The 18,253-nt window shown below is 39.6% G+C and overlaps 1 protein-coding gene across 18 annotated transcripts in view; it reads right to left on the bottom strand.

The window, feature by feature from the left end:
* Nucleotides 1-18,253, bottom strand: part of TCF4 (transcription factor 4) — a 351,089-nt gene that overhangs the window by 50,333 nt on the left and 282,503 nt on the right. For all 18 annotated transcript variants that reach the window (XM_044242915.1, XM_044242914.1, XM_044242910.1 and 15 more), the window contains one exon: nt 1,656-1,761. In XM_044242915.1, the coding sequence (XP_044098850.1) occupies nt 1,656-1,761 (106 nt within the window). The remainder of the gene's footprint in view (nt 1-1,655; nt 1,762-18,253) is intronic.

Raw genomic sequence — 18,253 nt, 5'->3', positions numbered from 1 at the left:
ATATGCAGAAAAGCACGTTTGTTCCCCATAGTCTGCGTGGTCTACTGTGGTTGCAGATCCCTCTGTTTTCTGTCTTCCTCTACCTGACCTCCCATGCGGTGTGCACAGTTGAAGCAAGCACCTTCCTGAAGGCAGGTAGAAGAAATCTATCCTGTCAATTTTTTCCGTGAGAATCTGCTGTGAATGGTGAGTTCTTGAATTGACAATCTCGATAAGCACCAGCAGAACAGCTGCTCTGACTGGTCGTCAAAGAGGGGAGCGGGGGCCCAAGTGGCCGCTGTGTCTTTTGTCACAGCCCAGGATGCCCTCAAGCGACATACCCTGCTGGGTCCCTTTGCGAGTTACATCTAGGACAGGTCACAAAGAAAGATAAAGGGCCCTTATGAACATGAGTTCTATTATGCGTGGAACAAATTCTCTCCATTCCTGGGAGACCCATTTGATTCAATTTTATAGATTTTCCATGGAATTTCACATGTGAACCAGCAACCTGGAAAACTTATACTCTGAAGGGCAAGAAAATCAGTTCCTTTTAATCAGAATGACTTTGAGTATGTCCACTGCAAGATAAATGAGACACCAGGCTGCTCCCCGGTTCCTTGCTGCTCCAAGGGTGCTCCCCCTCCCATGCCATGGCCCTTCCTGGAGCAGCACGAAAAGGAAATCCCAGGGCACGTGGCCAAGGCACACTCAAAAAAGGTTTTCGCACCCAGGCAAAAGGAGGTAAAAGTTCTGCATACAGGTACAGGAATTCTTGGTAAATTCCATGTCTACATTTCAGAGTATTAACTTGGCAACAAGATCATCCTATTTTGACAATAAATGGCACAGGGTTATCAGGGATGAAGCCCCAGGTGCAATCTCTGGACAGTCTGTTCTTACACGCAGCTGGTATCATTCTAACTATTCAGTCCCTTCCGAGCAGCAGAAAGGAACCAGCTACCAGTGGCAAGACTGTAAGCTCAGGGGTACACATCCATGTACATTTCATTAAATAAACTCCATGATTAAAATAATAAATACACTTCACCTACTGTGAAACTGTCATTTTCTCCATTTGTCTTGGACTAAAGCTGGGTCTTTCACTCTAAATCAATTAGCATGTTTGGGTGGAGATTCCATTGTGTAATGCAATAATATTCTAGTCTTGAGATAGGATGCTTCATCTTAAATGAAGTTCTTGTTCTTACTTATAAATTAATAAGTGGCTAAAATTTTTATATGAAGTTATACATAAGGACAATTTGTTCCCAGTTGGCTAAATCCAGGATGCTCAAAATACACACTGAACCAAAACACTTCTAAAAATACACACACGTTTTTCTTGGGGAGAGAAGAGGCAGAAATGATCTGTCATGGAAGACCATCCCCCCAAGAAGTGTCAGTTCTCAGTGAAGTCAACCAGTTTAATCTTAACTCATCATTGCTCAAGGGGCTTTGATTTGAAAAAAATAGGTCTTTGTCGAGTTTTAATTAATTGATGAATTTTTAATGAATTCAATTCCCAAGAAGGGCATGACCTTCAATATTCTCCACTTGCCTAATATTCCATTTGTTGAGGATCAGTTCAGCAGTCTTTTGCCCCATACACGACCTGAAAAGACCCAGGGAGATTCTGCCCAGTGGATTTCCCCGCAGAAGTGGCAGCATCTTACCCTGCATGAAGAAGGAGCTAGGGAAAGTGCTGGCTGCTGGTTTCGAGGAAGGGTAGCCTGGCGAGTCCCTATTGTAGTCGGCAGTGCTTGCTGATGGAGCATAAACCTGAGAAAGGAGAGACAATTTAGTGTTGCTTGCTGCATTGACCAAAGCACCTCAAGGTCCATTACGTGTTAAGAAGCAGGCACAAAATGCTACATTTCCATGTCCGTTCCAAATCTGATCAAACCCTACAACACTACCCCTTTCAGAACACAGAAAAGCAAAAAACAACAACAAAAATGCTGAGTAGATTTGTGTGACTGGAAGACCAGGGGCGGGGGCTATTTTCCAGTTGTAGGCAAGAATACTGCAAATTATGTCTAGTTAAATATATTATATAATACCCATAGGGTTGTCCTAGCCAAGCATCTTTTTTTTTTTTTTTTTAAAAACCATAGATGGCCTCTGAGGTCATGAAAGGTGCAAACAGAAGGGCACGCATTAAGCCTCTCCCTTTTACTCTACCTTTCAATTAAAATGTTCACATCTGAGAGAAAGAGACAGAGACAGAGAAAATGAATGCGCTATCCAGACCACAGAAAGTGACAAATACATCTTGGAATATTAAATTCCCATAGTGTCAGCTTTTTGCAGAGATGCATGAAAAGGACCATTAAAAGCCCAGATCTACATAGACCACCAACAATCGGTCTGTACACAGGAAGCGGGGGGAGCACCCCTTTACAGTTCTTATTACATTTGTGTGTGCAATAAACTTAAAAAAGTGTGCCAAAATCCTAATTTACTGAACATTCGTTTACTAATACTCATGAGACTTGGGGAACCAGTCCTTTATAAAAATAGCCTGTGTATTTTCTTGTTTATGTTTCCTCTAAAGGAGGCAGCATAGTCGAAAAGCATAAATTCATAAGGTATAGTTTAACTTTAATTGGTTCCCCCCTTGTCTTTCCTGCTAAATATAATTTTTTCAAATCCCTATTTTCTTTTGCTCCGAAAGTTCCTCTCTCCAGATGGTCGGAGAGACTGAAACACTGTCACCCTCTTGATGAAAATGGATACCTTCCTGCCTCCATTTTGAAGCAGGCAGCGGCTCACAAAATTGGCAGTGAGCCTACAGTGATATTCTCGGGTCACAGTAAAAGAAAGAGAAATTCACCAATAAAAAGGCAACTGCAGAGTTACCAAAAAATACTCCCAGTTTTTTTTTTTTTAACAGAGCACCAAATAAACACCCTCAGAAAAATTATATAATTGCTCTCAGAACACCATGAATCACAAACTAAGCATTAATACAAGGTTTAGGATTTCACAAAGGATAGGTCCACAGAGACAGATGTGGGAAAATATGCATACACATACATACATCAAATAAATGCTACATGTGCCCCACAGTGCCCTTGAAAATTGGGAGGTCCTGGAGACGGAACAAAACAAAAACAAACCAGAAGGATCCAGGCACACGTTAGAAAACAAGGGTTTTCTGCAGTCAAGGAGGGAGACAAGCCCCTATTTCGTGGGCTATATTTCATTCTGTAATTCTCCTTGAATTTTCAATATATAAATGTCTATTTGCTTCTATTTCCACAGGGCTTACAATAAGGAAGACATCTTTTTTAAGCATCTTTAAGAGACAAAGAATAAACCTTAAGCCAGGAAATCTCCAAACAAATCAATATCCTTAAAGTTTTGTCATGCAAAACCCAGTATTTTCTTGAGAACTATATACAGCTAATAAACAGTTCGGAAAATACTACTGGATGTATTTAGAGAAGGTCTTGAGAGTAGGCTAAAAACATGAAATAAACATTACTGTCTAGGAAAATGGGAAACTGAAAATTAGAATATCTCATTCGATACAGCTACTCTACCTACCACCATGTACCTACGGTCCGGGCTACTAGCCGGACAGCGATTTGGGACAGCTGGTATTAACACAATCTAAGTGTACTATGTGTCAGTCCCAAATTTTAGAGATCAGCATATTTACTATAAAGCTGAAAATAAACTCTGACCCATATTATGAAATCACTTTATATTTTAAAACATTCTGAGTAAGTTCTTTAGGATAATATATAGTTTAATTTTAATTATACTCTACGACAATATCTTTTTTTTTTAATTTTTATTTATTTATTTGAGAGAGAGATCGTGAGAGAGAGCATGAGAGGCGAGAAGGTCAGAGGGAGAAGCAGATTCCCCATGGAGCTGGGAGCCTGATGTGGGACTCGATCCCAGGACTCCGGGACCGTGACCTGAGCGGAAGGCGGTTGCTTAACCAACTGAGCCACCCAGGCGCCCCTCTACAACAATATCTTTAAATATGCCTATGATTACGTCAATACGATCTGAGGGCACCTAACAAGGTTCACCTTTTTTCCCCAATGTGGGCAGAATTACCGGATATTTCTTCCAGGAGAAAAGGATAAATCTTTGGTAATTCTGCCCGCGTACAAGGAGGCTCTTGGAGTATGAATTACGATCAAACTCAAAGATCTGAGAATAAGATCACTTACAATTCGTAAGTACCACCTACATAACAAATATCTATGGGCTTACAAAGTTTTTAGGATATATTATACTATATACTTTCTATTTTTCTGGTGTTATGGTCAAATGAACACTTTTTAGATAACAGGAAAGTCTTATTATCAAGAAATAGGCCATGTTTATAGAAAAAAGGCAATTTCTGCATATTTTACAAATTTTCATTATACTGTAAATTTACAGATCAAGTAAAATGTTATTCTCTTTCCATTTAAAGTACTCCATCTTTCCCACCACAAAAGTTATTTTTAAGGTGAGCAGCCTACAGAATTATTTACAGAAATGTAATCCATGAACAGAACTATTATGCTTTTTTAAAAGATTTTATTTTTAAGAAATCTCTACATCCAACATGGGACTCAAACTCAAAACCCCGAGATCAAGAGTCATATGCTCTATCGATTGAGCCAGCCAGGCACCCCTATCCTTTTTAAAAATAGAAGGAATTAAAAAATTTATTTGGTTCAGTTCCCCCCTCATTTTAATTATAAGGAATTCAAAAATGGAATGGTGAAAGCCACCATTCAAGATTTGCAATTTGTGGGGCGCCTGGGTGGCTCAGTTGGGTAAGCAACAGCCTTCAGCTCAGGTCACAGTCCAGTCCTGGGATCGAGTCCCGCATCGGGCTCCCAGCTCCATGGGGAGTCTGCTTCTCCCTCCGACCTTCTCGCCTCTCATGCTCTCTCTCACTGTCTCTCTCTCAAATAAATAAAAATAAAAATCTTTAAAAAAAAATTTGCAATTTGCCTGACATACACAGCAAGCAGTTGCTCTTTCTTTAAAAATCGTGGTGGAGATATAAGATGATATTTACGAAAACAGACTGATCATAACATTCATCCTTCACTTTTTTTTTTAAAGATTTTTTTAAAATTTATTTATTTGACAGAGAGAGAGATCACAAGTAGGCAGAGAGGCAGGCAGAGAGAGAATGAGGAGGAAGCAGGCTCCCTGCCGAGCAGAGACCCCGATGCGGGACTCGATCCCAGGACCCCGAGATCATGACCTGAGCCGAAGACAGCGGCTTAACCCACTGAGCCACCCAGGTGCCCCAACATTCATCCTTCACTTTATCCTTAATGTTTTCATCTCTAATAACCTGGATGACAGGGAAGCTGCATTGTTATTTTTCACTTCAGTCAACTCTTTTGCCAATTTCTCCATGAAAAGACTCTAAAGTATGGGTTTCAATAATGTATTTAATAGAGATACTAAATTCAATAAGAAAAGCTCACATCCAATTAGTTTTAATTATTACTATTTTAGGTAACTGGAAAGATGACAAGTATTTGTTAACTAAAATAGTTTTTTATTTAACAGGACAATGATAAACATCCCAGATATCTCCAAATAGTTGGAGTCATTTTAATGACTAATATTAAAATATCAGGCCAGTGAAAAATGAAAGAAAAGTCCCAAACTCTAGTTCAGTGTACTGAAGTGACCCTACCTCTGAAACATGAGAATAAGTCTAAAGGGAAACAAAGATCTATACTTAGTTTTTCTCTGATAAGGTAGCTTAGATCAAGGTGACTTTTGCATTCTTATTCCTCTCACTAGAGAAACCAAAGAAGGGTGAAATTTTTGTTGCAGAATTGGAAATGAGGAAACTTGGCCAAAGCTCATAGGCTACTGCTCTTTTCGTGAACTGCTTGTGGAATAAAAGTTTCATGGGGAGCTAATAGCAAAGTATGGTTTATGCCCAAATTTAGCACCATTATCTTTTCTCTTACATTTCAAAATCATAAATATAGAAATTCTGAGTTTAACCAATCTCTCCAGATAACACCAAAACCCTGAACTGATAATTAAAAATACATATTTTTTCATTTTATATATTAAATGTTTGTTGTAATCTGAGAAGAATTATTATATTACATTAGCTGTTCCATCCAATGTTCCTGGTTCTCCTTTGCTCAGTCATCAAAGAAATAATACAATACCTTCTTTTAAATAGAATCTCTGCCTATTAGGCCAGAAGAAAACCAAGCAAATCTGCAAAATGAAAGGAGCAGAATGCATATTCTACCTTTCCCCTTGACGTTCTCATTTTTATCTGTCTTGGCAGATCAGTTTCACTTATGAAGATTTAAAAAATAACAATGAGCCCATTGTTTAGGGTCTCTTGTAGAATAGCTTTTGTGCAAGAAGCTCTACACACTCTACTTCTGGTTTTCCTAAGGGCCATACAAGATGATTATTATGACTAGCATCATTCCTTTTTCACAGGGCTGAAGTATAGTAGAGAGATCAATTGCATTGGTCCAGACCAGCCTGGGTGTGACTGCAAGTTTCACCATTCATCACTTAGACAACCTTGGACCTGTTCCTTTAACCTGTCTGGCCTCCAGATTCCTACCTGTAAGATGGGAATGGCAGAGCCTGCTATGCATAGTTCTTATGAGAATAAAGGTATGTTGTGTATCAAACTACTAGAAGAGTACGTGGTACGTATTAAGCATGCAAAAAAAAAAAAAAAAAGCCAAAACAAAACAAACAAAAACAAAAACAAAAACACATCAGACAATAGGGTTAATCTTGTGCTGCTACTGTTTTTATTATCTGAAAAAATGCGACTCAGGAATGTTAACCCACCTTTTCTACATTAACCATAAATCTAGTGGTGAAGGCAGCATTTAAATGGGTCATCAGAGTCTATATTCTTTCCATAAAAAGCAATTCCTTGCTCTTAAAAAGCAAAAAAAGAAAGAAGTGGTCTTTTTAAACTATCAACACAAGGCTGTACTTTGACCACGGTTTAGAGAAATATTCTTATGGGGATTTCATTATTACTTTTTAAGAAAATAAAATGTGATAAGACATGTTCATAGTAAAGCCAATCTGTAGTAATGTTACTTGCTTCCTCAAGTGGGGAGCTAGGCTCTAAGGGGACAAAGAGAAGTGGCTCCAGGTCCTGTGTCACGAGGTATGGAACTGAAGGAGGCTGGGTGGTAACTAGTAGGATACACGATTCACCTTTAACATTCCTTACCATTACTACCCCTTTGGGATTCTGCAAGTACCATTGGAGTATAGAACTTGCAAAGAGAAAAAGTTCAGACTAACTGGAACATTGTAGTCGAGACTTTCAGACTCTTAAAGAGAGTTGCTGTATGCTCCACGATGGGTGGAAAATAACAAAGCTAAATTATGCCTCTGGTGCCCATGTGCTAGCAAGGCTCACTTAGTAGTTTAGACCTTGGCAGATTTCACAAATATTCTAAACTATGACAGCAAAACAGTCAAATGCCAAGCATTCACAAAGGTAGGCATATGCTTTGATGCTTCCCAGCATCAAATGGGGAAAAGTATTTGGAGGGGGATCAGCTCACTACTCAGGCAATGGGGCTGGACCCTCAACTCTGAAAATTTTTGTTTGAAAGACGTGGGTTCTACTAAGAGAAACGAAGGGCTCGGGGCAGTGGTACCTCCATATTCAGAAGAGTGAGTATGGGCCCTATAATTGTGCCATGTAACCAAGGTAAATGTACATCGCCAACTGGTCCATAAAGAGGGGGTAGATGTACTTAAAAGAGGCAATCTCCAGAGAATTCAGAAAAAGACTTGGCGTCATAGCAGAAATGACCCAGCTCTGGAACCAGACCAGCTGGGTTCCAATTCCAGCTCTCACAAGTAATTGTGAGCTGGCTGGTGATATTGTGAGTCTTAGTTTTCTCACTTGTGAAACAAGGTTATTCTTTTTGTGAGTGTTAGAGATCCTACGTGTCAAGCGTAATTCTTAATCAGTTGTGGGCACTCAGTAAATGGTAGTATTACTCACATCTTGTTTTAAGCGCTAGTCAGGGCTTATAGCTACTTTTAAAAGTGTTTGGAATGGGGCTATCCAGTCAAGTAGCCATTAATAATATATAGTTATTTGAATTAAACTTAATTAAAGTTACATAAAGTTTAAATATCCATTCCCTTAGTCACACTAGATACAGTAGCCAAGTGCTCAATGGTCATATGCGGCCACTGGCTACCATACTGCATAGCACCAACACAGAACTTTCCCACTACGGCAGAAAGTTCTGTTGGAAGCACCGGCCTAGAGTCGTGCTTGTCTGTGAAAAGTCCTACTGAGCCGTGTATGTCACCCTCTGTTAGAGCAGCTATGACAATAATGCCAGCTCATTTGAGATTTGTTATTCCCTTTAGGCTGCAAAAGCAAGAACTCTTTTGGCGGAGAAGTCGGAGAGGCAATTTCTAGGTATCCCTAGTCCCTAGCATACAGCTGGTGTTAATAAATGTTGATGCTACTGAAGGGTAGGACATTTAGTTTTATTTATTATGTTTAGAGTTCCTTGTACTATGACATATTTTTTGAAGTCCTTTTACAACCATCTGCCAACATTCCTGCAAATTGTACCAAGTGGAACACGAGGCAAGAGTGTCTGTGACTCTGGGTTTCTGGATATGGAGGAAGCAAAAGAAATCCTTCAACTGCAATTTTGTCCTTGGCCCCTCGTGTCTTTGGCAAAGGAATTATAGTTAGACGGGGTGTGATCACTTTTTCTAGATGATAAAAGTTGAACAGATGTTTAAGTTTTTCTGATCATGGGTTTTCACATTATTGGTAATTGGGTCCCTCTATTCTACTCTCACTTCATTTTTATTACTTTTTCTTTTCCTTTTTTTAATCTTTTTTATATGACTTCTTCACAGATGCTCCTTTCTCTTTTCATGCTACTTTTCCACGTGCTGCCTCTGTCCTGCTTTTTGGCATCATATTTTTAAAGCTCAAGTGCTTGCAATCTTACTTTACAAATGAGCAAAGGAAGAGGTTAATGCACTTACCCAAGGGTCTGGACAGAGCCCAGGGCCCCTGATTTTGTATCCAGTCCTCTTGGCACTCTCCTTTCTAAAAAGTCTTTTTAAAACCTTATAACTTAAATATTCTAATGGGCAGTAAAATGGCATAAAAGGTTAATAAACAGATTCAAGTAACAGAGTTGAGTAAGTTATTTTAAGGTTTAAAGGCAGTTAATAATGCTCAAGGGCCTAGAACAGTCAGGCAGTAAATAATCTGAGAGTGCAAAAAACCAAAACCAACAGCAAACTCCAGGAATAAAAATTATTCACCTGGTGTATTCCATACACCATTCTCCATACAGTGGATTCAAATAAAGGAATGTTTACTAGTGATAGAAAAATCCTACTTCATTTCCAGGTGATGGTTGAAGATGAATTTGCATTATTGTCACATAAATAGGAAATCTTTTTAGAGATAACATATAAATGTCTGAAGTATACTGAAAAACTGATGGATATTTAATTGTAAATGGAAAATTTCAAAGGTCATAGGCTATTGAAATCATGAAGCTTATACAGGAATTAACCAAATAGTTCTAAATGCCCTAAAATCACTTCTGGTAAGAAGGTTCCCACCCCCAAACTCTCTTTATAGGTAGTCTGGAAAAAAAAAATCGCAATTATCTAAACATGTATAAAATGTAGCCTTAGTGTATATGATATTCCTATTTTTCCCACTAAGAAGCAATTACCTGAGTTCACTCTGCTCTATTCATCACAAAAATATGTATATGATCCCCCTAAAAGAAATCCCTTAAGTATATAATATATATATTTTTAATATTTCATGTATTTATTTTGAGAGAGAGCACACCAGCGTGCATGCACAAGTAGGAGTGGGGGAGGGTCAGAGGACGAGGGGGAGAGAGAGAATCTTAAGCAGGCTCTACGCTCAGCGCAGAGCTTGATGTGGGGCTTGATCTCATGATCCTGAGATCATGACCAAAGCCGAAATTAAGAGACGCTTAACCGGCTGAGCTACCCAGGCGCCCCCAGTATGTAATATATTTAGAACACATCACTTTGAGCACACATCCATGCGCCCCATCACAAACATCACATGCATTTTTCCACTCTTCTAAAGAATCAGCTCAGTTCTGATGACCTGTACGTGATCAGATCAGTACAGGAAATCTGAAGCTACGTCCTGTAAAGGAACTAGAGACAAGAGTTTTACTCTTCTCAGCCACCAAACTTCCTTCTCTGTGTGAAGAAGTAGTAAAATTGTAAAAGTTTTCACTCCCTTCTTTGTTCGTATCTTTGCTGATCAAATTCTGTAATGGGCAGACGTCACAAAGCCCCTAAACACAACAACAGGAAGGAGAAGAAGGGCGTTGAGTGATGCTTAAGGGATCGGGCCCCAGAGCTGGGGACGCAGGCGCAGGTGGTGGGCTGCAGGTAACGCATTTCTCTAGAATTGCACCCGGGCTATGGCAAGGTCAGCGATTACGCAGAGCAAAGGGGAGCTGGTCCCATTATTATGTGCCTCCTGCATGCAAGCTCCCCAAGCGCTACGAAAAACTTGGTCCTCTTTATGGGCGGGCAGCCCACATTGTTCTTTCCTCAAATAAAAAGGTCGGGATAATTCTTATGTTTTTTTATACAGCTGGCTGTAGTGTATTTTTCAAATCCCCCAATCAAATTTCAAACCCTAAAACTAAAATGAGTCCAGGTAGCCTTTAAGATGTATACAAATTTACAAGGGAGAAAAAAAAAACAAACCGTGCTTCGATTTTTTAAAGAAGCACTAAGAAGTACGAATAGTTGTACAATAATATTATTGTAATTTAAATCTACACGGTATCCTGTTATTTTAGAAAGATTTTCAATGTGTTATCATTGCAAACCTAAGATAGTAAAACAAGTAGGAGAGGTATGATGGAGCTTAGGCTACTGTGATATCACAGGTGTACTGTGATACAGAACGTTTGAGATTTTTAGTTGTTTTCACATATTACCCTACAACCATCTCAGTGATGCGTGCACAGAGTTGCCAATTAGAAACAAAGAAAGGAAGTCATGTATTATGGTAACACCGCTTAATGCTCTCCAGAAGCAAAAAAGGACCTGGTCCCAATGCCTGCCAGCCTCAAGCTCTTGTCACCCTTGGCATGACAAAAATCATGACAAAGATAAAAACAGCTAACACTTTACTTAGGACATGCCAGACACTATGCCAGGAAAAAAAAAAAAAGTACATATACTCACTTTGTACACTCAAAGTGCTGTTTGATTATTGAAACAGTTTTATAAGTAAGGCCTCTGAGAGAGACGTTATATAACTCACTCAAAGCCACACAGCTCGTTAAGTGGCACACTGGGCAAATTGCGTAGGTTTGTTTCAGAGTTTGAGCTGTAACCACGATTCTACAACTTTATCTCTTAATAGCTAAGAATTCTCTCCAGGGTGTTCGTGGACTCCTACCGACACCCAGCTCTGTGAATCCGGGGCCTCATACACCCACGCCCTGACCTCCTAGCAGCCAGGTGGCTGAGAGTACCGTATCCATCCTTCTTGCTCAAGAATACTGATGTCGGAAAGAAGGCGAGTGACCTGCTGTGTGTTACGGGGGCACTTAGTGGTGAAACCAGACCCAGGCCTCAAAACCAAGACACTCAACTGATAAAAAGCACCCCATTACAACGTCGAGCATTCCAGTTTAGTTAGTATGGTTTAGTTAATATAGTTCCATCAACGTGTACTAGCCTCTGGCTCCAAATACTTCTTTTTATTTTTACACCTGCATTTCTCTTGCTCTTGGCACGACGTCAGCAGACGCTGTATGTTTGCTATTACTTTCAACGTGGTGTATCACAGGAATGCCCACTGCCAACATTCTGAGAACCTTGGCCCTAGCTGAGAATGCCTTAAACTGATTAAGTTACACCTGGCTAAAGATCTCTTGAAACACTTAATTGCATAAAATTTGGTCCAGGTGAAACCCGACTTCTTCCTGGTTGCATTCCTTCAGTTACTTACTCACGTGGGACTTGGTCTCACCGGCTCAGGACCCTCGCAGATAAGACAACTGTGGGTGTTAAGTGCATCACAATTCTTTAATATATTCCAAACAGCTAACCAATTTGTTTCTAAGATTTTATTTATTGAATGCTCATCAGAAATTAAAGGTACTGTTAAGAAGAACACGACTTTCAATTTCTATCAGTTACGATACCTAGTTATTTTAACCCTTAACCGGATGTAACTGAAGGACTTCGATCTCTGCCCCATAACATCAAATTCATGATTGATCATGATTTCTAACAGATCATATTCCATCTCAACAGAATTGACTACCACCAACCACAGAAACAACAAGGTTTAAGCAATATTATGAAAATATGTGCAATTGTGTGTGTGTATGTATTTGAATGAATACAAGAGACACACCAAACTAAGAATAACATCATAAAATAGAGAGAAACATTCATTGTTCTGCCAGAACAGATTTTAGTGCTCTTCTCTATGTTTGAGGGCTGAGCTTGTGTTAGGAGGTGGAGACAGTGACCTATGATGGTCCATACTTTCTAAGAGTATTCTCCGCCCTTTCCTCTTTGAGCCCAAGGTCAATAGGTTGATGCCTGAAGTCTAGAGTTGACATCCTTCAATGGACGTTAATAAGCTTGTCTTTTAAGAAGGGATCTAAGCTCAAATAATTTTGGATTCCATTGGAATGAACATATAACTTCAATGCTGCAGACCTTTGTCAATGAATATTACCATGAGGGATAAAATCCTACGTCCCTGGAAAAACCTTCACAGTCACAAACCCACTTTTCAACATACCTCCAATCATCAGAAAATGTTATCTTCTGCTGGGAGCTATTACAATTCAACATGATGAGGTCTCAGATCTTTTCTCAAGAAGTACTTTTTAGAAAGAATGAGAGAAAAAGTGAAGGGGGTATAAGGGGACAGGGGGGCTTTACAAGAAGGAAAAGAACCACCAAAGAAAAACACTATGTTATAGTTTGACCTTGCACAACCTAAACGTGCTATTCCTATTCCTCTAATCCAGGGTCTTCAGGACTGCCTGTGTGCATAATGAGCACAGAGGACCGGAGAGCCATTATCCCTAAGTCAACATTCCTTCCCAGGAAGCCAGAAGAATTAGAGAGAAAACTGTGTCAGACAAAAGCTGAATGACCCTTTCAAAAGCAGAGACATAAGCAAGAAGAAAAAAAAAAGATAGTCAGACCAAGGTTCTAACTGATATTGCCAAGACAAGAAGAATGATCAAAGAAACAGTTCACCAAGGGGGATATGTACTTCTCCAGACACCTTCTTTGCCATGAACTTAACAGCACAAAAGGAAATTTGGTCTTATTCTATAATTAGTCATCATAAAAAGTTCACATCCTTGCAATGTTTTAAATTATAAAGACTTTTTGGGACATTGGTGGCTCAGTCAGTTCAACATCTGCCTTCAGCTCAGGTCACGATGCCGGGGTCCTGGGATGGAGCCCTGCACTGGGCTCCTGCTCAGCAGGGAGTCTGCGTCTCCCTCTGTCCCACCACCCGACTTGTGCTGTCTCTACTGTACACATGCTCTCTCTCTCAAATAAATAAAAATCTTTAAAAAAATATTTTCTGTCTCCATTATCTTATTTAAGATTATCTATCCAAGCAGTCGCCCACCTCAGCCATCTTACATAGTAGGAGACAAAAGCTGAGAGAGCCTTTACAGGACTGGGTGGGGACAGGAGGGGGAGGGCTATGATCTACGTTGGTTTTTTTCATTCCAAATCCCAAGTCAGAATTGTTAGCACGTGATCAGAATGTCCTTCCAAATCACCTATGGTCTAAGGAATCCAGAGAGCTAATTTTTTATATTAGTAAATGCTATCTACTACTGTCAACTAGAGTTAAAGATGAACTCTATGCTGTGGTTTGAAGCATCGAGCTTAACATCTGATGCTTCAAACAGATGTCATCATCTTCTGCTTACTGAGAGTGTTGTTACGAATAGTGAGTTTCCAATTTGGTGAAGTTCTGAACAGGAATCATTGCCATGGTACACTGTACATTCATGACAGCCTCCCTTTCACAGAGGTGGAAAAAATCACAAATTGTCTTTCTTCTGCCAAAACATATGGCCCTAACTCCTTTCAACTGAAAACAAAAGCATGAAACAATTACCAAATATAAGACTGTGGCACAGACGGCAATGAAAAGAAAAAAGTATACGAATTGTCAATATCTCTGTCTAACCAACCACCTCCTTATCTGTTATCCATTCGAGGACCTGCCCCTCTCTCATGCACAGGGCACTTTCGGGTAAAATCAGTCAGCGGTATTCACTGATGTGAACAGAGATTTTAGCTAGCACAAGGCTAGGGGCTTTGGTATATTTAAAAAAAAAAAAAAAAAAAGGTCTCCAGAATTGTCATCAGGACCCAGTTGGGAGACCTCAGATATACAACAAGCAACTTGAAGACATATGTAAATGAGTAGTATTTGTACAAAATATTTATGCCAAAGAAATGTAAAGAGAATTATCCAAGGTTACTCAAAGACTTCTTTTTTTTTTTTTTTTTTCTTGAAGATTTTATTTATTTATTTGACAGAGAGAGATCACAAGTAGGCAGAGAGGCAGGCAGAGAGAGAGGAGGAAGCAGGCTCCCTGTTGAGCGGAGAGTCCGATGTGGGGCTCGATCCCAGGACCCTGGGATCATGACCTGAGCCAAAGGCAGAAGCTTTAAGCCACAGAGCCACCCAGTCGCCCCTATTCAAAGACTTCTTGAGGACGTATGGGCTTAATAAAGAAGGGCAATAATATTCCTTAAAGGGAACTGGGCAGTAGAAGAACAAATTACCACCAATAAACAGTTCCTTTTCAGGAACATTTAAAATATTAAAGGGCGCCCGGGTGGCTCAGTCGGTTAAGCGTCAGACTTTGTTTTGGCTCAGTCATGACCTCAGAGTCATGAGATCTAGCTCTGCATTGGGCGCCAGGCTCAGTGGGGAGTCTGCCTCTCCCTCTCTCTCTGTCCCTTGTGCGTGCTTGCGTTCTCTCTCTCTCTCACTCAAAAAAATATATAATTAAGTTGACTTTCTCTAATATTTGAATTTCAGACACTTTTCTCATCTGATCTAATTTTTCTTAATTTTAAAGGTACACGGTTTAAAGATCTGTGGCTAACTCAAATATTTTTCTGGACTAACAAGGGTATAAATAAATATAAACAACAGTAATTACTTTAACAATAAAAATTACGGAAAGAATGTTCCTTTGATGTTTATCTAAGAAATGAAACCTTTGATACCTAAATTACTTCATTCAACAAATTTGAATCTTCAAAACTAGAAATGTAAAATCCAGATGATTGCTTAATATTACGATAAAGGAAGCAGTTTAAAATTCTCAATGTTGATGAAATTAATGAGGGAATTTTTTACAATAAGAGGAATTTTGTATAATAAAAGGCCCAGAATTGATTTTTGTCTTTTTTTCTTCCTTGATAAATTATTATCTAAGTGAGAACTTAAGAGAAATACAGAGAAATGTTGAAAAGAAGCAAGGGATATTTCCTTTTTTCTTCTACCTGATGGAGAAAAATCCATTAAATAGATAGCCCTTTGCTTATATAAGTATGATATATTAGGTCCTTTGTCTGGAAAATTTCCTAATCGTAGGTAGATCTGGAATTTCCTAATCTCTAGATAGATGGATTAAGTGTCTACCGTGTGTGTTTGTGTGTGCCTGCGTGCATGTATATTTGTGTATACTGTGATAAAGTTACAGGTTTATAGAACACGGTGGCAGGAACTGTTTAATGGGTATAGGGTTTCCTTTGGGCCTGATGGAAATGTTCTGAAACTAGACAGATGTGGTTGCTCAACATTGTTAATGTATCAAATACCAAGGAATTGTTCTTTTTAAAATGGTTAGTTTTATGTCATGTGAATTGCACCTCAACCAATGCAAACAAAACAAAACAAAACACAGTAAGCAGGCTCGTAACCTTCATGCTGTCCTTCACAAAAAATATTAATGAGGGCCCATCTTCAGGGAGATGGTATTCTGGTAGTAGAGGACTAATGAAGGGTCAAACTTCTTAAGCAGTATGTCTTGTCATCAGGTGCTAGATGGAAAATTTAGGCAAATAACATAGCCTTCTCAGGAGAGCGGTCTTTCCACTAAAATAAAAACTGATTTCTCACTCATGATCTCTTTGTCAGCAAACTCAGTGCTCTTCATTCTACCGAGATAACTTACGGCTTAATGGGAGCCTATGTATGCCAAACTTATCAAATTGTACATTCAAACATGTATGATTTGTTGTGTATCAATTATGTCTCAATAAATCAGTTAAGAAGTTTAAAAGAAAAAAGATGAACTTAGTGATTCTTCCTCATCTCCAAAATATTTTAAGTGAGTTAACTAGCTATAAACAATGGTCTCTAATGTGCTCTAAGAGCAGGAGACCATCTTTCTATTTTTGATTCTACTGCTCATTAATTAACTACAGGTAGGTCCTTAACCTCTCTTTCAATCTTATGGTAGTTATTTGGAAAGTAGAGATCATAACATCTGCTGCTACACAGAGATGTGGTACAAATAAGATCATGGCGCTGAGAAAGCACCTTGAAAAAATAGGGACCTCACGGTATCTCATTTGTATAGCAGGTTCGGCACCCTGATGATGCTTGACATATTTTTGATGGTGACGAGTCTGTTTTCTTTAGTGGAAAACCTCTTGATATGTGAACAACCTATTCAGCTCTTGTCTCTAACAGGTGCAAGCAGGAAGGCTACTAATGATGTAATACAGACGGGATCATGGACCAAAATCCTTTCACAAAGAATGAGCTCAATACGTTTTCATCAAACATATTTCATCTTCTAAACTTTCCCAGCATTTTACCTTAGAAATGTGTAAATTTTATGAAGTATGGAAGTCTTTCTATACTGTGAAACATGATGGGCTCCTGGGGGGGCGGAGGATGCCCACAGCAGGTGCCCAAGAAATAGTCACTAAGCAAACAAGAGAAATAGCCAAAGTAAATGAGGACCAATTCCTTCCTTCGCTTAAAAAAGTTTACACAGCAGATTTTTAGCACTGAAGTGCCTTAAAGAGCTCTACCTCAAGTATCTTTGTAGAGAAAAACTGTCCTCTGAATCACGAATGGCTTCTTGAAGGTAATGCCCATGAGGCTGAGCCCCTGGCCTCTTACTAGGAAGAGGACATTGCGTGGCGGTAACACGTCATGGGTAAGATCATACACGGCCACTGCACAGACATTCACCACTGGATGCGCAGAACGTCTCAAGGAACTTGTGTCAAATTTATGAATATCGCTAACTTGCTCTACTTGTGGTATCTGTTCCTTAGTTGCTCTGTCCACCTTTTAAAAACAAAGACTGCATGAAACTACCACAGAGAGTCAGTCTGCGACTTTAATTTTCCCAAAAGAGGTTGAGACACTTAAACAGAAGTCACAGATAGGTTCAGAGCACACCTCACCTTTAATGGTGTTTTCTACCATTTCCATCTGATAGGAACCCCCAAACAGACTAAACTGTGAAAAGGAGGCATAACTCAGAATATAAATCAAGGTGCACCCACTTTGTTAAAAGCTCTCCCTTTCCATCTTGCCATCGGATTGTCCTGCTCTTTCATAGTTCTGTTCAGATCTGTTTCATCTCATTGGTTTGCAGGGGCTCATTTTCCCCTTTGCATGTCTTCTATCTTGTGTTGCTATCTTCTGTTTTATATTTATGATGTGTTTTCCCAAATACGTTCCAGTTCCCTGGGGGGGAGGAGTGTGTGTGTCTCATTCTCTTTTCCTTCACTCTGTCTGGTAGATAAGATGCCTGATGCTCATTTTCAGGTGATGATGATGATGATGATGATGATGATGGCAATGAGAGTGACAATGATGATGGAAAAGCAGCTGGTGGTGCCCTTTCTCCACTTCTTTACTTTCCCTCCACACCCACCACCCCAATGGAACTGCTCAAGAGCTCCTGGCTACTGCAGCCCAAGGTCATCTTCATCTCTCAACGACCTCTGACACTGTTGACTACTTCTTCCTTCCAGTCAGATTTGCTTCCCTTGGCTTCTCTGACCAGGTTTTCCTGGTTGTCCTGCTATCCCTCTCGACTTTTAAATTCAATGACCTCTTGGACATACCCCTTGAAGGGCTCCTTATTACAGTCATGATAAGATCTACACTTCTTAATGGGGTACACAAGGCACTTTATGATCTGGCCACTGCTGACCTCTTCAGTCC

This window comes from Neovison vison, chromosome 3, assembly GCF_020171115.1.
Source record: "Neovison vison isolate M4711 chromosome 3, ASM_NN_V1, whole genome shotgun sequence".
Lineage (NCBI taxonomy): Eukaryota > Metazoa > Chordata > Mammalia > Carnivora > Mustelidae > Neogale > Neogale vison.
This window is presented reverse-complemented; position numbering and strand designations above follow the sequence as displayed.